The 25354-nt window shown below is 45.1% G+C and overlaps 1 protein-coding gene across 6 annotated transcripts; it reads left to right on the forward strand.

Annotated features, from left to right (window-relative positions):
• Positions 1 to 6: 6 nt before the first annotated feature.
• USP16 (ubiquitin specific peptidase 16) lies at positions 7 to 24589 on the forward strand. Of its 6 annotated transcripts, none has more exons than XM_059686270.1 (20): positions 7 to 164; positions 726 to 931; positions 2954 to 3070; positions 3349 to 3450; positions 4018 to 4196; positions 7901 to 8004; positions 8868 to 8971; positions 10343 to 10527; positions 11009 to 11104; positions 11648 to 11778; positions 12088 to 12175; positions 13288 to 13366; positions 14876 to 14967; positions 15247 to 15303; positions 16156 to 16332; positions 18592 to 19255; positions 20677 to 20771; positions 21247 to 21333; positions 23936 to 24092; positions 24196 to 24589. In XM_059686270.1, exons 4-20 carry the CDS (start codon positions 3390 to 3392, stop codon positions 24318 to 24320), a joined length of 2481 nt encoding a protein of 826 aa, XP_059542253.1. In that variant the 5' UTR covers positions 7 to 164; positions 726 to 931; positions 2954 to 3070; positions 3349 to 3389; the 3' UTR covers positions 24321 to 24589. The 6 variants fall into 6 exon arrangements, with proteins under 6 accessions (XP_059542253.1, XP_059542256.1, XP_059542257.1 ...); XM_059686273.1 differs by having other exon boundaries at positions 10346 to 10527; XM_059686274.1 differs by lacking the exon at positions 15247 to 15303.
• The last annotated feature ends 765 nt before the right edge of the window (positions 24590 to 25354 follow it).

A 25354-nucleotide genomic window follows, 5' to 3' on the forward strand; every position in this document is an offset into this window, starting at 1 on the left:
GGCGCGAGGCGCGCGCATGCGCACCGCAGGGCCGCGCACCGGAAGCGGCTGCTGTCCGATCGCTCCGGCTTCCGCTCCGTCGCTTCTTACACGCCAAAGGGAGGAGGACGGAGCTGGCCGCGCGGGGCCCGCGAGGAGCGCTGGGATGGGTGCCGTCGCCGCGGGTGAGTCGTGGCCTGGCCGCGCGGCCTCCTGCGCCCTGGGCGCGAGTCTCCTGCCGGCCTCGCTCTCTGCGCCGCGACCTCGCTCGGAGCGCGGGTCCCCGTCTCGCCTGGCGTCGCGGCCTCGCCGTCCTCGTCCTGTCACTTCCAGGAGTTGCCCCATGAGTTGTGGGTGCTGGCGGCCCCCTCCCCCCATGGGCCCGCGGTTCCCGGGGATGGCGGCCGTTGCGGGGAGAGGGCTGGGGCGCTGGGGAAGCGGGCCGTCGCCTCGGAGACCCTGTGCTCCAGGGTCGGACCCCAAACTCGGCGCCACGGTCCAGACCAGCTGACAGCAGTCCAGACGCTTCCATGCTTTTTAGAGAAATGTGTTTTTATTGATCTTATTGATTTCAGAGAAGAAGGAAGTGGGAGAGAGAAGCATCCATGACGGGAGGGAATCACGGACCGGCTGCCTCCGGCACGCCCTGCACCCGCGCCTGTGCCCTGACCTCCCGGTTCCTAGGTCGGCGCTCAACCCCTGAGCCACGCCGGCCGCGCTTACTGAGGTTTCTTGATGTTTTACAGCTGGCGGTGCCCACGGTGCCGCCTCCTCCTGACTCATTAGAGGCCCCGCGCAGATGTCAGAATGTCACTGGGGCTGTTTCCGCTGCGTTGACGGCGGGACCCGCACGGTCCAGGCGCAGCTCATCCTCGGTTTCCCTCCAGGCAGTTCCTAGGGCGCGGCCGTCGCCGGCGGACGCCACCTGCTCCACTGGTTGCTTCCTTCGCTTGTACGTACCTCTGCACCTTGTCGTCAGCCCTAGTGCGTCAGGTATTTCCATGCGCGAAGTGTTTCTTGAGGACCTGCTAACACTGTTTTGGGTAATTCGGAGGCGATGCCGAAAACCGCTCCTTTTCCCAGAGCTGTAGGTCCCCGGCGGAGAAATTGCACATGTCCCGGTGGAGGATGCCCCAGCTCGCGGTCAGAGGGAGGTGTTTGGAGCGGCGGGCACCAGGGACTGACGGGGGAGAAGGGTCCGCCCTGTGGTCCTTCGTCATCTTGTTTTTGAGTTTCCTCCTTTAGTGAAATGCTCCGTGTGTGGAGTTGTGAACGCCAATGAGATGGTGGTCATGAAAGGGCTTTGAGAGCAAAGCACCATGTGATTAAACTTGAGAAGCCATGAGGGTCAGGGTTGCAGCGCATTGGGGACAGCTTGTGCAGGTTGTGCAGGACCTGGGTGCGGGCCCGGGAGTGCGGACTGGAGCCTGGTGAATGCTGCCAGTCAGGAGGGGGATGTGATGGAAATGGCGTCATGGGAAGATGTTTCTGGTGCAGAATGCAGCGGGTTAGAGGGAGTGTGACTGGAGGCAAGAACTTCAGTGCTATTTTTTCCCCTAGCATCTACAATTCTAGATAAGTTATGTTAAATGTTATCTTTAGGGCAAGAAAGCATACATAAAATATACCTTGTATTATATATACCTATATACTTTGTATTCTTTTGTTAGTTTATTTGCTTTGTAAACTTGTTACATTTTAGATTATCTTTGTAAAGGTTAACAATTACTTGATGTACTAATTTTTCGTACAGGCCTTTTGAATTACCTTTAATTACACTAACCCATTAAGAGCTAAAAGAGGAATACTTGTAAGATTCTAAGACAAGACATGGTGACAGCTAAGTAGCAGAATTAATTGGGAAGTGTTTTCAAAACATATGATCTAAGTCTTACTCTCCACTAATGTAATCAGAATTCTAGTAAGCATGCCAGGTCAGATATTCAGTGATTTTGACACTAAGCTATTGTAATGTATGTTAAATGCAACTTTTCAAAGTCATTACTATTATTTAAAATTATATAGACCTGTATGTACTTTCAGCACTTTTCGTATTTACTAAGTTTGCATTGTTGCCTAAGGAGGTGCAGACCTGATGTGCAGCTAGATTTGTCCTAGTATTCCAAACTGACTTTATAATATGAATCCTATATAACCCTGTATAATAAAGAGCTAATATGCAAATGGTCCTCTCGCTGGGGCCAGGGGACCTGAGGCCGGGCCCCCTTCCAGCAGGGCTTGAGGGGGGACCTGAGGCTGCGCCCCCCGCCCTGCGGGGCTTGACGGGGGTGAGGCCAGCCGGGTCTGGGTCTCCCACGATTTTGAGGTGCACATGGGTCCCATGGCATGCCCCAGACTCTAACAGGAGGGAGATTGTCTTACATATTTTACTCATTTTCTTTCATCTCTGACACTTCTATTATAGAGAAAGGGCAAATAGCAATATTAAAATATTTCCTCTAATTAATTCCCTTTTAATGTGCATGAATTTCATGTACCGGGCCACTAGTATATAAATATTTGACAATGCAATTATAATAAATTATCATATAATATCCATATAGGGTAGTATTCATATAGGTAATCCTGGTGTGGAAAATGCTGAACAATGTATCATTGTTTTGTATTTGGCCTGGTAATTATTTTGCAAATTTTCTAACTCCCTTTAATAGTTTGTTTTCAGAATTATTTATAATTTTTCTTAGAGAAATTATCGATTGAATTTGCATAGACCTCAGAGCTAAGAAAGGAAGCTTAGCCTGGCCAGCGTGGCTCGGTGGTTGAGCGTCAAGCTATGAACCAGGAGGTCACAGTTCAGATCCCTGTCAGGGTACATGTCTGGGTTACGGGCTCCATTCCCAGCGTGGGGCGTGCAGGAGGCAGCCAGTCAATGATTCGCTCTCATCATTGATGTGTCTATCTCTTTCTCCCCCTCTCCCTTCGTCTCTGAAATCAATAAAAAAATATTTTAAAGAAAGGAAGAAAGGCAGCTCAGAAGGGAAGAACACCGTCTGCGTGCCAGCAGCATTCCACACGTGCTCAGTGAGGAGTTGAATCCAGATGGTGTCACGTGCTGAGACTTCAGGTCTTGGTAAGAAGACCTGGGTTCTCTCCTGACCTTCACATTTATTGAAAGTCTCTTAACCTGACTAAGAATCTGTTTCCTAAGCTAAGAAACTGGTGTAGCACTATTTATTCTCTCTACTTCACAGTTTTTATTGAGAACTACATGATCTATGTGAATGGTCTTTATACATTATAGTGTGTGATAAACATGTAAAGTGTTACCTGTGGCTGAGTTCTCTTACTGTCTCAGAAAAGCATAAATGAACATTTTTTTTATCAAGCTAATTTTATCTTGTTTCCTAGATTATTATTTTGTGTCAGGAAGTAATCCATGAAGTGCCAACATGGGAAAGAAACGGATAAAGGGAAAAATTGTTCCAGTTGATGATTCTTCTGAATCTTTAGGTATATTTCACCAATTGAACCTTTAAAGTGATTTTATGTCTGTAAATGGACATTTTTTAATGTGTAAAAATGGGATTGCCCTAACTAGTTGGGCTCATTGGATAGAACGTCGGCCTGAAGACTGAAGGATCCCAGGTTCAATTCAGGTCAAGGGCACAGGCCCCAGTTGTGTGCTGATCTCCACTAGGGGGCTTGCAGGAGGCAGCCAATCAATGATTCTCTCTCATCATTGATGTTTCTCTCTCTCCCTTTCTCTCTGAAATCAATTTTAAAAAAAAGAGATGCAAATTACAGAACAATAATGTACACTTTGATCCATTAAAAATTATTTTTAAAATATATTGTATTGATTTCAGAGAGGAAGGGAGAGGGGGAGAGAGAGTGAATGTATTTAGGACTACAAAAATAGCAAAATTCCAGATTTCTCACGTAATCAACTAATATTCAGATTATCTAACAGTTTGTACCTAGTAAGTTCATATTTGAAGTTCAAATGAAAGGTAAACTTTGTGATTCTCTGAGAAAGTTGTATTTACCTCATCACTCGTGTGTTACTTGTTTTCATAGAACCTGTGTGCAGGCACATTAGAAAAGGACTGGAACAGAGTATTCTGAAAAAGGCGTTAGTGAATGTGGAATGGAATGTTTGCCAAGACTGTAAGACAGACAATAAAGTGAAAGACAAACCTGAAGAAGAAACAGGAGAAACCCCTCCCGTTTGGCTGTGTCTTAAATGTGGCCATCAGGTATGCTTGGTGTGATCAGTGTGGGATCGCACAAACTGACCTTGTTTTAGAAGGTGTCACCTAAGTACAGGATGGTGAGCAGGGTGCCAGCTCGCATAGGCCATGTGCCCTAGGGAGCAGGGACCTGGACTGAGGTTTGTGAGATTCAGGTGGTTTCCTGGGTGTGTTCGCACTGTGTCTTCACCAGGAAAACTGAGGGGGCAGGATTAGGCTGAGGGAGAGCAAAGAGGCAGACCTGCAGGGCCTCAGCTAGCCTCAGGATGAGCCGTGGTCTTGGTACCTGTGCATAGACCAGTCCTTGGATGTGGGACAGGCCGGGTGGGGGCCACCCTTAGCCAAGCCAGCTGCCTTTCTCGGGATAATTCCCGAGGGTGGACAGACCGAGCTGTGAGCTGTCAGCAGGCTACGTTCCTGGCAGCTGGGAGAAGGGAGTACCTTGGTCTTGTGGGTGGGGGTATCTGGGCGGCCGAACAGCTCCCAGGTATGCACGCACTAGAGGTCAGTGTCTCAGTCACCTGTGTCGGTTAGGAACGGGGCTGCGAGCCAGGCCTGCCATGAAGCTTGAAGATGAGCAGAGACCTTTGTTTTTCAATTTCTTTTCAGCTGAAATTGTACTGAGGTAATTATAAACTCAAATGCAGTATGAGAGATAATACAGAGATACCTCTGTACACTTTGCCCAGTTTCTCCCAGTGGTAACATTTTAACAAAACTAATACAGTATTATAACCAGTATATTAATGTTGATATGATCCATCAATCTTAATCAGATCTCCTGAGTTCTTTGTTTTGGAGAGAGAGACCTCTGTATCCACCACAACAGTTAAGATGCTGAATGGGCCTGGCCGGTGTTCCTCAGTGGTTGAGTGATAACCTATGAACCAGGAGGTCACAGGGCACATGCCCAGGTTTTGGGTTTGATCCCAAGTAGGGGGCGTGCAGGAGGTGGCCGATCAATGATTCGCTCTCATCATTGATATTTCTATCTCTCCCTCTCCCTTCTACTCTGAAATCAATAGAAATATATGTATATTTAAAAGTTTTTTAAAAAAAAGACAACACTGAATGATTCCAGTATCACCTGGATCTCTTCTTTGCTCTTTTATAACCACACTCTTCCCTCCTCCTGTCCCTCCCCTCAACCCCAAGCAATTACTAGTCTGTTCTCCATTTCTAAAATTTTATCATTTAAAAAATGCTGTAGAGCCCTAGCCAGTTTGACTCAGTGGATAGAGCGTCAGCCTGTGGACCAAAGGATCCTGGGTTCCATTCTGGTCAAGGTGATGTACTTTGGTTGTAGGCTCCTCCTTGGCCCGGACAGTGGTCAGGGCTCATGCAGGAGGCAACCAATTGATGTGTTTCTCTCACATCGATGTTTCTGTCTTTCACTATCTCTTCCACTCTCCCCAAAAACCAATGGAAAAATATCCTCGGGTAAGGATTAACAACAACAACAAAATAATAAGTAAATAAAATAAAAGTTACTCTGTTGTCAACATTTAAAAAAAAAATGCTATACAACCTGGCTGGTGTGGCTTAGTAGTTGAGCTTCAACCCATGAACCAAGAGCTCACTGGTTTGATTCCAGATCAGGGCACATGCCCAGGTTGTGGGCTCGATCCCCAGTAGGGGGCGTGCAGGAGGCAGCTGATCAATGATGTTTCTCATCAATGTTTCTATCTCTCGCCGTCCCTTCCTCTCTAGCTAAAAATCAATAAAAACATTAAAAAATAAAAATAAAAAATGTTATATAAATGAAACCATCTAGTATATAACATTTTGGGACTGGTTTTTCTCTTACATAAGCACCAGAGATTCATCCAGGTTGTGTATCATAAGTCTGTTCTCACTGCTGAGTGGTGGGTGGTTTAACTGCTGCTGCTTAACTGCGCACCTTTTGCAGGCTGTCTGGGCTGGTCCCATTTTTGGCAGCTATGAGGAACACTGCTATAAACACTGTGCACCAGTATTTATGTGGATTTAAGAATTCATTTCTCTGGGAAGTGTGCTCAGGAGCCAGTGGCTGGGCCACGTGGTCCTTAACTGTCCCCCAGGACAGCTGTGCCCCTCCATGTTCCTGCCCCTGCGCGAGGGGTGCACGTCCTCCGCGTCCGGGCAGTATCGTGTTGTTGCAGTGCTTCCTTCTTTAGCCTTTCTGACAGGTGAATGGTGCGGCCCCATCATGGTCAGACAATTTCTAAAGATTGTTAGCAAAGAACACATTTATTTGTACTTGAAAGGTTTTCATTGAACCTCTTAAATACATATGGTGAGCAGGAATATATTTTGCTACTTTAAATTTAAACTCTTTAAACTCTTTAAATTTAAACTCTTTAAACTCTTTCATTCTTGTGTTTCAGTTGATTTCCGATGGTGATACTAACAAAATTAATGTCAGATTTAATTCACTTTAGAATTAAATGTTGAGTGGGATAAACTAGATCAGTAGTGTCTTATATCATAGTTATAGGGTTAGAAGTCACTGACAGGTAGTTCCCCTCCAGAGTATATTTTCAGCTGCACTGGGAACAGGACCCATCGCTGCAGTGCTGTCCATGGGAGCTGGCCTGGTGCAGGCAGGTGCACAGTCCACATGGATTTCTTAGCAGTGACTCAACCAGCTGCAGGCAGGAAACGCATGTCCTTTTACGAGTAAGACTTTAGATCTTGTGGGTAAAAATCTCTCATTTCCTTGCATATGGGCACAGCCCGTGGACACAGAGGACAGTGTGGTAGGCCTGGAGGGTGTGGGGTGGAGGGGTCAGGGAGAGGAAGTAAGGGGGCACCGGTAGTACTTTCAACAATAAAGAAGAAAAAGAAAAGTTTGAGTTTGGAACCATAAAGAAAATCTCATTTGTTCAATTAATGCTATTGACTTTCCATTTTCTAGATAATTTTGATAATAGAAAAACGAACTCATTTCTTGTGCCTTCGAGATTTACAGTTCAGGGGAGGATGGACATGAACATTTGCACCTTTAATGTCAGGTGGAAAGTAGGGAAGGCCACCGGGATTTACACCATATTTAGTAGGAGAGCATTCACTGGAAGATCGTGATATTTTCCTCTGGGAGGACAAGCACAGTTCTGAGGGAGGCAGCCTCGGAGCGGGATCCTGAAGCCTGGGTGGGGTTTGAGCAGAGGCGGTGGCGGTGAAGGATTCCGCGAAGGGAGTCACGGGAACGAGATGCTGTTGGTTGGGAAGGTGCCGAGGGTGTCAGCTGGTAGACGTACGTGGACAGGAGGGTGGACTTAACCCTGGCGAGCTCGGTTCGGTCAGAGGGTGTCAGGCTTGTTGACTAGGAGTTTAAGAGCAACTTATAATTTTTGAATTAAGTATATGAACAGAGCTTTGTTCTATGAACATGAAACTGAAAAGATACGTGTGTGAACAGAGAGGTTGAAGTTAGGAGAATACTCTTTCGGAAGCCGATACGGAGTCCCGACCAGACCCAGTGAACGGCTGCATCGGCACAGCGTGGTGGGGACCGGAGGGCAGGCTGCGGGAGGGAGCACTCTGACTGCGTGGTTTTCTCCACGCCTAGGTTTTCCAACATCCACTCTCTTTAGAGCCTAACATTGTGTTTTCAAAATGATGAGAAAGGCAGAATGCCTCGAGCCACTTCCTGTTCACGACACAGTATGCATTCCCTCCTCTTTGGGTGAGTTTCTGTGGCCTTGAGACTGACGCTGCTGGTTCCCTAGGGCTGCGGCAGGAACTCGCAGGAGCAGCACGCTCTGAAGCACTACCTGACGCCGAGGTCCGAGCCCCACTGCCTGGTGCTCAGTTTGGATAACTGGAGTGTCTGGTGAGTTTCAGCTTCCTGGCTGGACGTTATTTGAGAAGGGAGGCATTTGAAATGTTTAAGGAGCAAGAAAGTTAAGATATTTGTGTTTGTTTAAAGCCACCACTCACAGAAGGCTGGAGACTGTGATGTTAGGAGAAGCTTCTCCTCAGTATTGCACTAGCCCAGCACTTGTAGCGTGCAGGAGACTAGAGCCCTCGCCCTGTTCTCTTGCTTGTGATACTGTAGAGCATATGGTAGGTTGTTTCCAGTTTCACAGTTGGGACACCAAGAACAAATTCCAGACCGACAGGGTAGAGTAAAACTTCGGCAATGATTTTACACGACAATAATTTTCACATCTTTAAAAGCCACTTACACAGCAATGTTCACGGAACATTATCTGACAGCCAGAGGCCCGAAGCACGAATTCGTGCACAAGTTGGCCTTCGCGGCTTCGGCCATCCGGAAGGTCGTCTGGATGGCCGTTCCGCTCGTCAGCCGTTCGGTTGATTTGCGTCTGGTGCTTCTATTATTATAGATTATAAAACTTGTTAATTTGGATGATGTAGGCTTGTACTTTGAAATAGGCGTAGAGAGAACTTGTGACTTTAATGTTATCAGTAGCCATTTCAAGTACTATGTTTGTTTGGGGTATTTTTCACAGTATTTATATGTAGCCATAATTTGGGCTAATGTTATTAATAGTAAACCAGAGTTTAATATGGACAGTCTTCTGTAAGAAAACATACAAGCTTTATTTTAATTTTTTTATTTTATTAGTAGAATAATTTGATGGCTATACATTTTGGATTCCAGGAATCATAATTTGTGCCCTTTTTGATTGTTAGTTTGTCACTTTTTTCTCTGTGGTCTTTGGGACGCAGGTGTTACCTATGTGATGATGAGGTCCAGTATTGCAGTTCAAACCGATTGGGTCAGGTGGTTGATTATGTTAGGAAACAAGCCCGCCTTACAGCTCCAGAATCAGGTAAAAAAATCATTGGTTCCTTAATAGATATGGTAATGTTGACTTACATATCTGCTGATATTTGATTAATTTACTGGACTACCCAGTATTGCATATAGGTGAGTAATATTGATTATGGTTGACTTTACACTATGAACCTATTTTTGGCTTAAGAATCTAAAACTGAAAACATAGATAATTCTAAGGTGTTAGAGTTAGAAGGGAATCAGAAGTAACCTCGTCCCATGTGATGAAGAGTCTGGCCTCACTGAGGGGCAGTCACGCCCTGTTCCCATGCCCTCCCGGCACAGGGGCTTAAGGTCGACCTGCTTTATTTTATTTTAAGACTTAAATTACTTTTCTAATATATATTTTCATTGATTTCAGAGAGGAAGGGAGAGGGAAAGAGAGAGAAACATCAGTGATGAGAATCATTGCTCCCCCTTCTGGGGATTGAGCACACAACCCAGGTATGTTGCCCTTGACTGGAATAGAACCTGAGACCCTTCAGTCCACAGGCTAATGCTCCACTGAGCCAAACCAGCTAGGGCAAAGTCGACCTGCTTTAGACTGAACTTAATCTTGTTTGAATGATATAAAAGTAAAATACTTGTAAATTCTTCAAAAGGCCAGGTACTTTTCAGGTATTTTTCACACATAATTAAATTAATTGGTGCCGAAACCGGTTTGGCTCATTGGATAGAGCGTCCGCCTGCGGACTGAAAGGTCCCAGGTTCGATTCCGGTCAAGGGCATGTACCTAGGTTGCGGGCACATCCCCAGTGGGAGATGTGCAGGAGGCAGCTGATCGATGTTTCTCTCTCATCGATGTTTCTAACTCTCTATCTCTCTCCCTTCCTCTCTGTGAAAAATCAATAAAATATATTTAAAAAAAAATTAATTGGGTGCTATGCATCCTTAAGCTTTAAGTTTGTGCAGGTTTTTACAAACACAGAAGTATCTTTGGCAGAGCCAGAATTGTTCCTAACTTCAGGGTGCGTTTTTGAATTCATTACAAATTTTATTTCATGTCTGCATTCTTTACTTGATTGCTCTGTATTCCAGTTGCACAAGGTAAGATATGCTCATTTGTGCATTAACAAAGAAAACTTTGTGCATTAACAAAGGGGTTATTGCTCAAAAGCATATCCTGTTTGGTTTTATTTGTCAGACTAATGCTCACCTCAGTTTTGAATATTTTATTTTATTGGTTTTTCTCAATGGTAGTTTACTTATATTTATTAGAAAACATTTAAAAAGCAGGTGGTAAATAATGATAGTGGGTAAAATTCACAAACTCTAGTACTTCATCCTCAGTGTAAATTTGCATTCGATATGGCTATATTACACATTTTGCTAAATCATTTTTTCTTTCTTTTTTTTTTTTCTAAAGCAGCAAAAGATAATGGTAGCATTGAACTTGAAAATAAAAAATTAGAGAAGGAGAGTAAAAATGAACAAGAGAGAGAGAAAAAGGAAAACATGGCTAAAGAAACTTCCATGAATTATACTTCTCAAATAACTGTGAAAGGACTCAGTAATTTGGGAAACACGTGTTTCTTCAATGCAGTTATGCAGGTGCCAGCGTTAATTTTCCTCCTATGAAAATTAAGTATCTCCCTATTTGTTACTTCCAGTATTGAGCTTTTTCGCCCTAAGTAATTTATTCCGATGTTTTCAAAGAAAACTCAAGGAAGTGCTTACTTTGCATGCCAGTTAAACACTGCTGAAGGGTACAGTCGGGTTCACAACAAACATGACCCCTGCCCTCGGGACTTGCCCTTGGTGCGGGGGTGTGGGGCACGGGCTAACCCAGGACAGAGCGGTGGTGCATGGGCTGCAAGAACCGTGGTGGAGGTGGGCGGTGGAGAATGCCTTTCCCGGGGGCTGCTTGTGCCGGGAATTGAAGTGCCGATGAGCGTGGAGCGTGGGCAGAAGGGCATCCGCTGCTTGTTTCCTGGGTAGAGAGTTGAGACTGCAGTGTGGGGAGTGACTTTGTGTTTGGATCAAATGGTTGATTTGTCTTGAGATAACTTTTCTTTTCCATCCTACATTCTAGAATTTGTCACAAACACCAGTGCTAAGAGAACTACTGAAAGAAGTAAAAATGTCTGGAACCATTGTAAAAATTGAACCACCTGACTTGGCACTAACAGTATGTACTTTAAAATTTTATTTATAATCACGACATTTCCTCTGTGAATACCCATAAAATATCCACATTTAAGTTATTTTAAAGCATTAGTGCTCATTTTCATCATTTCTGTTTGCTGTGCTTTAGGCTCCCAAGTTAGTGACTTTCCCACTAACAGAGTGTAAGGAGCCTTCCCATTTCTTGCTGCTGCTCTGCCGTGTCCTGCTGTGCTCGCGTGTGCGGCTTCCTTCTTGGGAATGTTGGGGATGTTTGAGGTCCTGGGTGTACAAAAGTGTAGCCGCATGAATTTCACCTTTTGCATTAGGTCTTTTGCTTCTTAAGTATTCCAAGTCCCTGATCATCTAAAACTAAGCCAGTAGAACTGAATTCTTCATAAAGCAGTCTGTGACCAGAAACTTTCTACATCTGTTGATGTGTATTTTGAACTTTTGAGTAGACAGCTCAATCAGGCACATTGGCACTATAGGTTAACAAGGTACATTTCACTAAAATAAATGCTTCCTAGTTTGGAATGAAGAGAGTATTTTTTGTTCCCGTCTTCAGGAGCCCTTGGAAATTCACCTTGAGCCTCCGGGCCCTCTTACTTTGGCCATGAGCCAGTTTCTCAGTGAGATGCAAGAGACCTCAAAGGGAATTGTGACACCTAAGGAACTCTTCTCCCAGGTCTGTAAGAAGTGAGTATCTGCGTTGAGTGTGCCTTCAGTGCCTAAGTCAGATGCTGAGAAATTCTAGGCAAATTCATAGCACTCGGGCCAACCCAGTGCACACATTAAAGCATCGTCGAGTGCATTTGGATCACAGAACATGTGCTTTATGTGACAGTGAAGCCTGCCAAGGGTGTTGTTAGACTAAACAGGAATTTTGAGAAACCAGAGCACATCGAGATTTGGGGTATGATCCTAAGACTTTCGTAAAAAGAGCTTCACATTTTAGTGGACTCGTCATCACTTTCCTCTCTCTCTGTCTTTCCCTTTCTTCTGTAGAGCAGTGCGCTTCAAAGGCTACCAGCAGCAAGACAGCCAGGAGCTGCTCCGGTACCTACTGGACGGGATGAGAGCAGAAGAACACCAAGTCAGCATGTTTCATAACCTCACCTCACTAGCTCTGCTGTCGTTTGGTATCTTAAGGGGCATTAAAGCAGTGAAAGGAGTTACTGAGGCCACTGGATCGGAAAGGTTTTTGTCCTGCACCAGCCTTTGCAGTCTGGCTTAGTCATCAGTGATGATGAGCATTAGAGATGGTGCTCCTCCTCGCGATGGTCTGTGCTCTGTGGTCCGGGCCGCACCCGCCCGCTCTCGTTCCCACCGCGGCGCCTCACTCTGATTCTGGGTGGGACTCTGCACAGCCTCTCGAGTCGGGAGCACAGTGGCCTCGAGTAATGACTCACGTGTTGTCCATGTTGTGTTGCTATCACGTTGATGAGCCTTAGGGCTTAACTCTTTATATCGATTAGCGGGTGGTAACATTGGTTTTGTTATATGTTGTTTTGCTTAAAGTTACAGAATCTAGACAACGTTAAGTGAAGATTCACTATATATTAACTCACTTTGTATGAGTCGGGACATTTGTTGCATTTTAAAGTTTTTGTTACTTGCCGGGATGGAAAGTAATGTACTTGGGGATGTGAATATAATTAATAATAGTAATAATGTAGTGATAACTAATATTTATTTTGCTCTTATTTTATGTCAAGCTCTGTGCTTAGTATTTCATATGACTAGCTTAGTCTTCACAGCCATTCTGCGAGGTAGACGCAGTTACCGGCCCCTCGCTCCTAGATTCCGGAGCGAGGCTGCAGGAAGCCCCAAGTCCCCTAGTGATGGGCGGGCTGTCTGGCTGGAGCCTGTCCCTGTGGCTCCTCAAACCGTCCTGCCTCTAGGACGCAGCTCAGTGGTCTCTGCAAAGGAGACGGGCCTGTTTTGAAAGCTTTGGTTTGAGTAGGTTAAAATTTTGAAATGATAAGACAGTGCCTTTTCTATGGGTTAGTGGTTTTATAAGTATAATTCTTTTTAGCTCCTTGAATTAATTTTGAAAATGTGATTTTAGAAATATTAATTTTTATTCAGTAAGTTTGGAGAGCTAATTCTTGATCACTTTCTTGACTTGATCACATATTTTCTAAGGAAAATAATTATAAAATTTTAAATTTAATAGTATGCATATATTCATTTTATTACTTTTAGAGAGTGAGTAAAGGAATTCTTAAAGCATTTGGTAATTCTACTGAAAAATTGGATGAAGAACTAAAAAATAAAGTGAAAGGTAATGTTTGACTTTTTGAACTAAACCACTGCCGTTGAGTTCCTCTGCCCTTAGGTGCAGATGCACCTGTACTTTGCATCCGGTTATTAACATGTACTTTCTCTTTACCACCATTGACTTTAAAACTTGTTCAATACTTCAAAGATGGATATTTTACAGAAATTAAATTTCTGATGTATTCTTTTTATGCAGTGTTATAGTGACATTTACAAAGATAGAGCTAAGATGACATCACAATTTGATTTTTCTTTTTTTTTAAAATATATTTTATTGATTTTTTTACAGAGAGGAAGGGAGAGAGATAGAGAGTTAGAAACATCGATCAGCTGCCTCCTGCACATCTCCCACTGGGGATGTGCCCGCAACCCAGGTACATGCCCTTGACTGGAATCGAACCTGGGACCTTTCAGTCCGCAGGCCGATGCTCTATCCACTGAGCCAAACCGGTTCCGGCCACAATTTGATTTTTCAAAAGCTTAAACTTCTAGTTAGCAGTAATCAGTGAAGTACGCTTGTCTGTGTGAGTTGGCATTAGCTGGTTTATTATCATGGAGCCAACGTCGCTCTGACTTGTGTGGCAGTTAGCGACCTGGCACCGGTCTGTCTCGGGGGCTCTGTGAGGTCGGGACTCTTCTCTGCCTCCTGTCGCCACAGTCGCCCCCGCTGGGTGCTGGGTCCCGGAAATGGGGTTGGTGCAACTGAGGAGCTACACCTTTATTTTTACTTAATTTTAATTAATTTAATTTAAATGCCCGCAAGACCAGTGGCTACTGTATTGTAAACCACAATTTAGAATCAACAGATAGCAACTCTCTGCCTCTGTGGTGCCCCTTAGGGCCTGGCTGGTCACAGGAGGACTCTCCTGCTGTCACTATCTGTCACAACATGTGTTTCTGTATAAATTGATATCTGCTATTTGAATAAAGTATGTAAATTCCATCTATTTGGAAAAAGGGGTGACCAGGTAGTAAGATTATGTTCCCTTATACTAAATTTATCAAGATTATTTCTGGAACATAGGAAAATAAAAGAATTTTGTCCGAAACATTTTCCTGAAGGTTTTTCTTTGTTTGTTTTGCTCCGGTTGTAAATGGAGCTCAGTCTTAGCCACCAGAAAGCAGGTGACGTGCATCGGTGCCCCAGCTTGCTGCTGAGTGTGAGATACCAGAGCCTGGAAGAGCGAGTGTCGTCCAGCCTCGCTGTCTGCTCGCTTCTCTGGACAGATAAACAGAACGTCTCCCTGCCTTGCACAGTTTGTTTTCCACTGACTAGGTCTTGGAGGAGAACTTTTTCTTCTCACGAGATGTGACAGCGTGGAATTTGTTGTGCTCAGAAGTGCAGTATATGCCGCTGATTATAGCATAAAAATAAAATCATGGTAATTTTATGACTAGAGAAAGACAAGTCTGAGATAGGAAGTTAAGAAGTAAAATTTTAGGGCTAGAGAGGTTAAGGCGTTGTAGCGTATTCCGTTGGTTTTGTAAGTGTAATTGATACATCCCCCTACAGATTATGAGAAGAAAAAGTCAGTGCTGAGTTTTGTGGACCGCATCTTCGGTGGGGAGCTCACGAGCACGATCATGTGTGACGAGTGCAGAACGGTGAGTGCAGTCGTGCTGGGGACTCACTGCCAAGCAGCCTGCAGCTGTGCTTTCAAACAGAGGCTGCGCCACAGCCGTCCTCGGCGCCTCCAGGTGCCGTTCGCTGCTGGCACGGGGCCCCTTGATGTTGGAAGAAGTTATTCACGTGTTTTGCTTCCCTGACCCGCAGTTCTCAGTGTTGTATTTTTCAAAGCTTAGGCCCCCGCCCCCAATCTTACTCTATGATGTTTACAGTGAATCTTTTCCTTCCTTTTACGTTTTCTTTTTTGGTTGGTTAAGGTCTCCTTGGTTCATGAGTCTTTCCTTGACTTGTCTCTACCAGTTTTAGATGATCAGGTAAGACTATTGAGTTCATTTTTTTAAGTAGATCTTTTTCCTGTTTAGATTTTATGGGGGAGCCTTGTCACCTTTTCCAAGTGTGTACATCACTAGCCCATGAAGAATTTTTCTTAAATAGTTGAAGAATGGGGTAAATACTTTTTTTTTACAAAAAAAAGAGGGGACTGCGGTTGGAATTCTTTATAGTTAAATTGGTTAGTTTATATGTAAAGATGTATTTTCTTCATACTAAAAGTTATTTATTTTCATTATTTAAGACTATCCACAAATCCCTTACAGTCCTAAGTTCATAGGTGTTAATAAAGACTATCTCAGTTTTAAGCCATATGAATTTGGTTTCTAGTAGTAGTAGGAAAAAAGTAAACATGGTATGAATTTTGGATAAATCATTATTCAACTTAATATGAATCAGGGGTCCTTTTAATCACTGTTACATAGTGATTAAAGTCTTACAAATTTATTTTCTCTTTCCCCAAATCTGTCATTTCCACACAAAGAAAAAAATGAATAAAAAGAAACACCTATATTGGGACGTGGAGATGATGGGGACAGAAAGTGCACTTGGAAGTGGACAGGCCCATCGGGCTGTGGCCTGTGTCGAATGCAGTGGCTGCGTGCCTTCTGTCGCCCTTCCTTTTCTTACTGTGGGTTTGCTTGTTTTGTCAGGATACGAAGAGTGCTGTTTAGTATTTGAGATGAACAAATTTTGTCCCGGGTATATTTTCAAACATTGTGGGAAAGCAATTACTGTAAAATAGGAGTAGAAAAACATTTATGTAACATGAAGTCTCTTCCCCAAATAGTAGTTGTGAAATTTTATTTTTGGCCCATTTTTCCCCATATTTTAAGAGTGGTAAGAAAAGTATAAATGATAAAAATCTGAAAAAGACAATGGAGAACGAAGATAAAGACAGCGAGGAAGAAAAAGATAACGACACTTACATAAAAGAGAGAAATGATGCTCCGTCAGGAATAAGCAAGCACTTGCAGAAAAAAGCAAAGAAGCAAGCCAAAAAGCAAGCCAAGGTGAGTCACTGGGGGGAAGGCCACGCCTCTAGTCTCCCATTGGAACGACTGCGTGTGAGTCGATGGACGTGGTGGACAGGCCTCGTTTACAGCCAGCACTTTCCCTTGGTCCCAGGGTTGTCCCTGCGTGCTCTCTGCCGGAAATCTCTTCCAGTAGATGCCAAGAAAAGGGACAGCTTTAAAAAAGTTTTTGTTCATTTTTAACTTTTTTGAGTTATTTATTCAAATAACATTGACATCCAACCTTTAAAAACACATTCATGTGTACAGGTCCTCTTGACCCCCGTCCTTTTATGATACTCATAACCACTTCACAAGCTCAGGTGTTCTCTGGAGTTTCTTTTGGAATATATGATCAGATACAAGGATGTTTTTAATCTCCTTTTAGAAATTATGCACATGGTTTTGGACTTTGTTTTTTGTTTGTTTCTACTTTATTAGATTCTTGGTCTTTCCATTTAGGACACAAACATATGTTTGTTAAATATTTTTATTGATTTAAGAAAGAGGAAGGGAGAGGGGGAGAGAGAGAAACATCAATGATGAGAGAGTATTATTGATTGGCTGTCTCCTGCACGCCCCACACTGGGGATCGAGCCCGCAACCCGGGCCTGTGCCCTGACCGGGAAGTAAACGCTGACCTCCTGGTTCATAGGTCGAGCTCAGCCTCTGAGCCACGCCAACCAGGCAGGTTGTACCAGTTTATATTCCCACCGGCAACATCTGAGACTTGCGTTTTCTCCTCGTCCTCAACAACAGTGTGCTCTCAGGCGTCCAGATTTCTGCCCGTCTGATGGCGACATATAGTAACTTACTGCAGCTTATTTTCCACTTATTTTAATATAAGTGAAGTTCAGCAGATTTTTATGTTTGAGTCATTTGTGTTTCATTTAAAGTATTCACTTATGTTCTTTCCCCATTTTTATTTTTTCTAATTGAACTTATTGAGGTGACATTGGTTAATGAAATTATATAGGTCTAAAGGGTACAGTTCTACAATACGTCATGTGTGTCACATCTTTCAGGTGTGACTCTTCTTACTGAATCACCTGGGAGACCGTTTGTGTCCTGTGTTCCCTTCTGCCCCTCTGTTCACATTAGCCTCCCGGGCCTGTCCTCTTAGTTACCGCCAGATGGTGACCCGTCTGCAGGCAGGACTCTCGATGAAATAAAGGCCTTTGTCCCTCCGCATGGAAATAGGCAGCAAATGGACAGTCCTCTGGACACAGGCTTCCTTGCTTCTCCCCTGACTTGGGAACATTTGTTTCCTGAATGTTTCCCTCCGTCTCTCTGTCCACAGCAGCCCCGTCTCCTCAGGGAAACCAGCCTGAGTTGCGTGTGTAAAGCAAGCCTGTCAAACCCAAAGGCTCACACGGGCCATGTAAGATTTAAGTTTCCGTGGCCGCAAAATAACAAAAGCTTCAGTTTTTGTAGGAACGTAGCTTTAGTTCGATAGAGACATGCTGAATACAAAGGGCTGAAATAAATGAGTCATCGTTAAAATAATAGAACACTTAAATAAAAGTTAATATTTTTCTTGAACATTAACCTACCAGAAACTGAATAACTGCACAAATTAATAAGCGTAACGCAAATAAACCTATTTTTCTTTTCTCTGAAAGCAAAATATTTCCTGTTGCGCACACCAAACAAGTCAACCCAAGATGAATGACGTGGCCACTGGCTGCTAAAATATTGGCTGCTGGTATTAGTGGAAATGGTGCACCTGCGCGTACAGTGTGTAAGGGAGATGAATGCAACACGATTATAATCACTAGTCATTAGCGAACGTTATAGTTCGTTATTAATAATTATGTATAACAGGATATTGTAAAAATTAAGTTACAAAATTTTTAAAACGTTTCTTACATGTCGTTATATTGGCTGGGCCGCAAAAATATTGGTTGTGGGCCGCGAGTTTGACATGCTTTGTGTAAAGTCACTAGAGGGTATAACAGTCTACTGCTCTGCCCAGAGCACTCCTCTTAGAACATCCTGCACATTTTTATTTGCCCTAGTGTGACGGTGGTTTGCTGATTGGTGATAGTTTATTCCTGCTTTCAATCAAAAACCTTTTCTTCAAAACTTATTTGATCCCTGATAGTAAAGGAACTCTTAGGATCAGTTTTGGGAACAAATTCTTCCTTATCAACTTCTTTATTTTTGATGAATAAGCAAGAGAACCTGATGTGGTATATGTATGCTCTTTCTCTTCCTCTCTCTCAATTTTTTAAAAAATGTTTTATGCTTTTTACACAGAACCAGCGAAGGCAACAAAAAATTCAAGGAAAAGTTCTTCATTTAAATGATGTCTGTGCCTTGGACCATCTTGAAGATAATGAGTGTGAGACTGAAATGTCAGTTGAGGGAGAAGTGGATATTAAATCCGACCATATCTCACAAGAGGAAGTTATAAATAAAGAATATTGTGTTAATCAGAATGACTTGAATGGCCAAGAGAAAGTGATAGAAAATGTAACTGACAATCAAAAATTCACAGAGGACGTAGATGTGGAAAGTGTCAGTGTAGATAACGACCTGGAGGTTTTATCATCTTCTCCCACTGACTGTCCCGGGAGTTTGAACGGTGCCTGCCTGGATGCGGGGGGCGGTGGGGAAGTGGACATTTCTAGGAATTTCCGGAACCTGCACTTGGATGCTGCTCTTCACCCCGACGACATCCGTCTGGAGATTCTGAACGGCAGCCCCGCTCCTGGGACCACGCTGTACGAGTGTGTGGGCCAAGATCCAGAAACTGCCTTCTGTACCCTTGCGAACAGGGACGCGTCCAGTGCTGACGAGTGCTCCATCCAGCACTGCTTATACCAGTTCACCCAGAACGAGAAGCTCCGAGATGCCAACAAGCTGCTGTGTGAAGTGTGCACCCGGAGACAGTGGGGTGCACCAAAGGCAAACCTAAAAGGTACTGGTCCCTCCCAGCAAGCACACTCGGTGTGGGGCATGTGCTGCCATCGGCAGGGCACTGCTGCTCTCATTGTGTCAGGACTTGGATGGCACCAGAAAATCCTCTCCATCTAAAGATTCGACTAGGAGGTCGGATCACCCGACCTTGATTGTGGGGCTTCCCAACAGTGTGTCCTGGACTCCTCCCCTGTGGGCAACCGGTCCGCGGGCATGGTCACAGCGGGACCCTGACGGGGAGTGGCGGCTGCCTTGCTCCTCAGTTTCCCACCAGCATTGGGATGGCCCTCACCTCCTTCCTCCCAGGAATAGAGGGATAGAGAGTTAGAAACATCCATCAGCTGCCTCCTGCACACCCCCGGCTGGGGATGTGCCCGCAACCAAGGTCCATGCCCTTGACGGGAATCGAACCTGGGCCCCTTCAAGTCCGCAGACCAACGCTCTATCCACTGAGCCTAACGGGTTAGGGCTTTTTAAAATATATATTTTTTATTGATTTTTTTTCAGAGAGGAAGGGAGAGGGATAGAGAGTTGGAAATAAGGAAGCCACACTTTAATTCCTCAGGCACTAACTAAAGGGACATGCCCAGTGCGAGGTCCTGGAAGCAAGGCTTTCTCAGCCGCCCTCGGAGGAGGAGCTTGGGGGAGTGGGACAGAGACGGGGGATGCTTAAGGACTCTTGCTAGATAGAATTGTCGAAACTAACTTTCAAGTCTAGTTTTCCATGTGTTTAGATGTCAACACAGAATAAACTGTTGATTCCACAATTGTTTTATTTTTTTTTACATTTTTAAAAAATGTATTTTATTGGTTTTTTACAGAGGAAGGGAGAGGGATAGTTAGAAACATCGATGGGAGAGAAACATCGATCAGCTGCCTCCTGCACACCCCCTACTGGGGATGTGCCTGCAACCCAGGTACATGCCCATGACTGGAATCAAACCTGGGACCCTTCAGTCCAGAGGCCGACGCTCTATCCACTGAGCCAAACTGGTTAGGGCCACAATTCTGTTCAGAGCAGATGTTGACAAACTAGTCCAGTGTGGCCTGCGTCTGTTTTTGTATGGTCTCTGGGGAAATGCTTTTCATACATAAATATTTCAAAGTTTATTTTATGGTAGAAAACACTAACTCTGAGCCCCAGTTAATTAAATGTTCTCTCCCCAAAAGTAATTACAGTATTTTCTTCAGTAGACTTGATCGCACTTTATTACATTTTGAGTTCCATCAGTAAAAATTTGTGGAAGTTTTTAATCTGATGTATAAATACCTACAAAATCCTTGATTGGTCCTTAGTCCATAAAGCCTAAAATATTTACCTGGTCCTTTCCAGAAAGTGTACAATTCTGGCTTTTTCATCACAGACTGAATGCCTTCGAGTTCTAAAATGTTCACACTGCTCTATTTTTTTCTCTTTTTTAGGTGAAAAGAAACATGTTTACACCAATGCCAAAAAGCAGATGTTGATATCTCTCGCTCCTCCTGTTCTCACCCTTCATTTGAAGCGATTTCAGCAGGTACCCATTTGTTACCTGAAACTTACTAATTCTAACGTCAAAGAAATATGAAAGTAAATATGTGTTTGTAAGACAAAAGTTTTGATTAAGATGCAAGTCGAGGAGGAGGAGGGATTTAGGCACAATTCTTCCTGTTTTACTAGAATTCACGTTGCTCTTTTTAGTAATGTTAGCATTGTGCTCTAACCTTAGTTTCAGGTTAAGAAAGCCCAGTTTACCAGTTACATGCCCAGTGGAGGCTGAGTGCTTCTCAGAAGAGTATTCTGCTCAGTTTTAAGCATCAGAACCTCAGGTCTCACATGGCTTTCCTCATTGCCGAAGCAGAAACGCTGCGTTTCCTCACAGGAGCACGTAGCCACACCGATCAGCTCCGTCAGAGAGAGACACTGAAGGGGGGCGGGGGGGGGGGCCTGCAGTTTCCTTACCACGCACAGCTTATGCGGGACAAGAACCTAACTCTGTTCCTCTTTTTCAGGCTGGTTTTAACCTACGCAAAATTAACAAACACATAAAATTTCCGGAGATCTTAGATTTGGCTCCTTTTTGTACTGCTAAATGTAAGGTAGGTAAAGCGTTCTTCTTGGGAAAATCCCTCAAAGGGAAATCATCTTACAATAGAGCAGCAGCTCACCAGTGTGAAGGTGGGCATTTCTGGGTGGAGTGGACCTTTGGCTTCTGTGCCTCCAGACTTTCAAGATCTGGGATGAATGGTTTTGAACGTTAGCGTTATTTCAGTTCAGCATTTTTTGAACTCCCATTATTGTGGTTGTCTGGGGAACTGAGAGCACAAAACTAAAGGTGAGCAGACATGTTAACAGGCAGTCTGTCTAATGAGGCTCAGTGGTAAGATTGGTGCACACAGAGCAGGGTGGTTCCAGGGAGGTTTTGCTGAGTGGACGCGTCTCAGCCAGCACTAGAGTAGGACTGGTGCGGCGAGTGGAGTGGCCATGTGAGGTGGCGTGGAGGGTGCAAGCAGTTCTGGAGCTCACAGGACAAGGTCTAGGGAGCGTGGGGAGCTGAGCTAGGAACCTGACTTTATTAGGCAAGCAGTGTGGAGCCACAGAAGGGGGTCATTGAAGATCTGTGTATTACATGGGTTCTTGCTGAAGCCTGGAGGCTGGGCTTTGAGGCGGAAACGACTAGAGGCAGAGGAACGAGTTGGGAGGCTGTGGAGTTCAATCTGTGGGTGCTGGGCTTAAACTAGGGCAGGAGGAAAATTAACCAGACTTGTGGTCAGTTGGCCTGCAATATAAGACAGAGTCCTTTCCATAAATGCTGAGGGTGACCCAGAAAGAGGGGTTGAGCGTAAATTCCAGGGCCTGGCTGGGTGTGTGGGCAGAGGGAATGCCATACACTGATGTGGGAAACTCACAAAAGGTGGGTGGAGAAAGTTGATAAAGGATTCTGTTCGGGGCACAGAGAGTTTCAGACGTTTTTGGGAAGGACTTGGATGAACTTGTTTGAGGCCAGGGCAGAGGCAAGGATTTGGCCATCAGTGCTAGATGGTGGTTAACGCTGGGAGGTAAATGCAGAGCTCTGGCTGTCAGTGATCTCCAGGTGGAAGGTCTGTGTCCAGTTTAAATACGCCAGTCTAAGTACATCCAAAGGTTTACTTTATCCACGAAACTTGGAATGATAGGAATTCCTCTTCTAAACTTGGCCTTGAAGCAGATTTCAGAGATGGCAGGTAGTGAATTGCAATTAGTATGTTCGTAGGCCACTGCCACTTTTGCTGGTAGCTTTGGATACAGGGCATCAGGAATCCAGCTTTTGCCTAAAATGACAGTGTCCTTTGTTCAGGCTTCAAGGGAAGGGCCATGTGTCCTTGACGTCAGAGCTTCAGAGAACAAGACAGGAAAGGAGTGTAGATTAAACAGGAGAGATCAGGGCAGGAGATACTGGGGATAAAGCAGGTAGATCCGTTAAGAGGCTTTGTGAAAAGGAAAAATGGCAGATCCTTGAACATTTTAAGTCTGGGAGACTTGGTAGGTTTGAAGGTCAAGAGGAAAACCTAGAAGTTGAAGATACAAAAGGTAACGGTCCTCGATGTAGGGAAGACCCTGAGGATGAGGACATGGCATTACAGGGCGAACAGGCCCTGTGCCTCAGTTTCCTGCAGGGGGAGGTGAGGCCAGTTTCTGTGAAGGACGGCCAAGGACAAGTGACAGGGTTGTGCAGTCACACTGAGGACCTGAGGAGGGAGGAATTCGTGAAGGGACCACCCACACGCACAATGGTTTCCCAGCAACAGCAGCGACGTGGGTGGGTGTGTGATAAACTGGGTGTGGCGGCCCTGCTGGTGCGGGTGGAAGATTGTGATGCTCATGGTCTGTTTTCGAACGCGAATGGGCACTGGAACCACCAGGGAATCACTAGGCCCCGCGGGGTCTGAGCATCTGCATTTCTCAGCTCTCAGGTGGTCCCAGTGCTGCTGTTGTTACACTGTGAGTCTTGAAGATACAGATTTTATCTGGGAACGAGACCACGAGGCAGGAAGAAATGGGACTGGAGGGTCCCGTTAGGTTGCAGAGTCCAGGTGAAGTGAGGCTGGCAGAGCTGTGCTCCAGATGAGACTTTCAGCCAGAATCCTGACAGCTCTGAGCGACGAAGCTGAACAAGAACAGCAGGGACAGTGCTGAGGGCCTGATGGACAGTCCCTGAGGAGTGTGGCTGGATTTGGGGTGAAGCAGCATTGAGCTCAGTGAATAGGGGTACCAATGAAAGCGGGGTGTACACAGCACCACTGGAGGGCGGGTGCTGGTTGGCAGCGGCCCCAGCTGGAGACGCCTGTCCACGTCCATCCAGCCTGTAACCGGCGGGTCTGTGGAGCCTCCTCCGCTCTGACAGGGACCGAGGCCCAGCCCCTCCCTGAACACAGGGGTTCCCGGGGGGTTGGATTTTTGAAATGTGACTGGAAGTTTTTAGCAGGACCAAGGGCGAGTGGTTGAGGCCTTTGGGATGATTTGATCCCAGCTCTCCCGAAGGAACTCGGGCAGGAAACGACGCCATGGGGTGGCCTCTTTGTAGGGAGCGTGGGCTTGGCTCAGTGGGCGGAGAAAGTCAGATACAACCTCACGGGCGACCTCTGGAGCACAACTGTCCTGCCCACATTTCCTGTGTAAATGTGACGAGAACTAACATTTGGGTCCTGTCCGGTTCTACAGAATGTGGCTGAAGAAAGCACCAGGGTGCTGTACTCCCTGTACGGAGTCGTGGAGCACAGCGGTACCATGAGGTCTGGGCACTACACTGCCTACGCCAAGGCGAGAATGGCAAACAGTCGTCTGTCTGACCTTGTTCTCCGCGGGGAGGTCCCCCAAGGTGAGCCCGTTCAGTTCTGGTAACTTGGCATACACTTGGCAAACCCAAAAAGTGAAGAACGGGAACCGTTCCATTTACACTTAATTTTCCGTCTCCTCGGCAGATTTTGAAATGGAATCAACCAAAGGGCAGTGGTTTCACATCAGCGACAGCCACGTGCAAGCTGTGCCTACAGCGAAAGTCCTGAACTCACAAGCGTACCTCCTGTTTTATGAGAGAATACTCTAAGTTTTTATAACAGCTGTGATAAAAATAAACAAGTGAAGACTAACTAAATCATGTTCACAGTAAATTACGTCACCAGGAGAAATCACGTGCTGAAATACTGATGGAAACACCTGCAGATTGACCACGGTTTTGTCCTGTCATCTGTCGTCATGGTGTTCCCGCCTGCTCCCAGGTTCTGGACGGATTCTGAATCAAGTCCTCTGGTTAACGTGTCTGTGGTGGTTGCAGCACATCAATAAACTGACTTACCCCAACACTTGTTTTATTACTCACAAGAAAAATGGTGAATTGTGTTGATTACCCCCACCAAGTACCATATGACTGGCTAAGGAAACTTCACTACATGTGTTAACTTTATGAACATAGTTATTTGGTATTGGCAGTGGTGACAGGCAGAAGCATGTCTTCAACACTGATGCTACGGTGGGCACAGCTGCGTGCAGGCTAACTGCAATTAACTGGCACCAGGCACCAGCTCCCTTCAACGCCAGCTTGTCGAGGGAGCCTGCAAACTGTCCGCCCAGTCCATTCCCTTTACCAAGCCTGTCAACAGTCCTGGGAGTTTCTCTAGGAATTTCTTTGATGACAGGAACCCTGGACTATGAAGTTCCTGAAGAGGTGTCACTTTTTAACGTGTGTAGAGCTTAGCCGGGACCCTGTCAGCCATAGGGCTTCTAAAAGAATACCAAAAACAATATAAAATTTGAAAGTTCTCCAACACATACGTGACACGTCCCATAAAAATCAGTTAGCTTTTACTGATCTTACGAAAGCAAACTTGGTTAATTTGTAAGGGTCAAGAGGGGCATGCTCAGCTGTATCTCAGCATCTTTGCACTTTGCTGCTAGAGTAAGGATTTCAACCCTTTGCTGCTAATGAAACAAGTTACTGTGAGTCTCAGGGTTTCCAGAGTTGTGATAAAAATTGGTCACACCCCTTCACAAGGCCAAGCCCCGCGAGAGAAGCGCAGACCATGTCTGAGTACACAAGCACAGCCATGTTCAGTACAACTCACGCACCAACAGGCAGCAGGC

Source organism: Myotis daubentonii, chromosome 3 (assembly GCF_963259705.1).
Source record: "Myotis daubentonii chromosome 3, mMyoDau2.1, whole genome shotgun sequence".
In the NCBI taxonomy this organism is placed as follows: Eukaryota; Metazoa; Chordata; class Mammalia; order Chiroptera; family Vespertilionidae; genus Myotis; species Myotis daubentonii.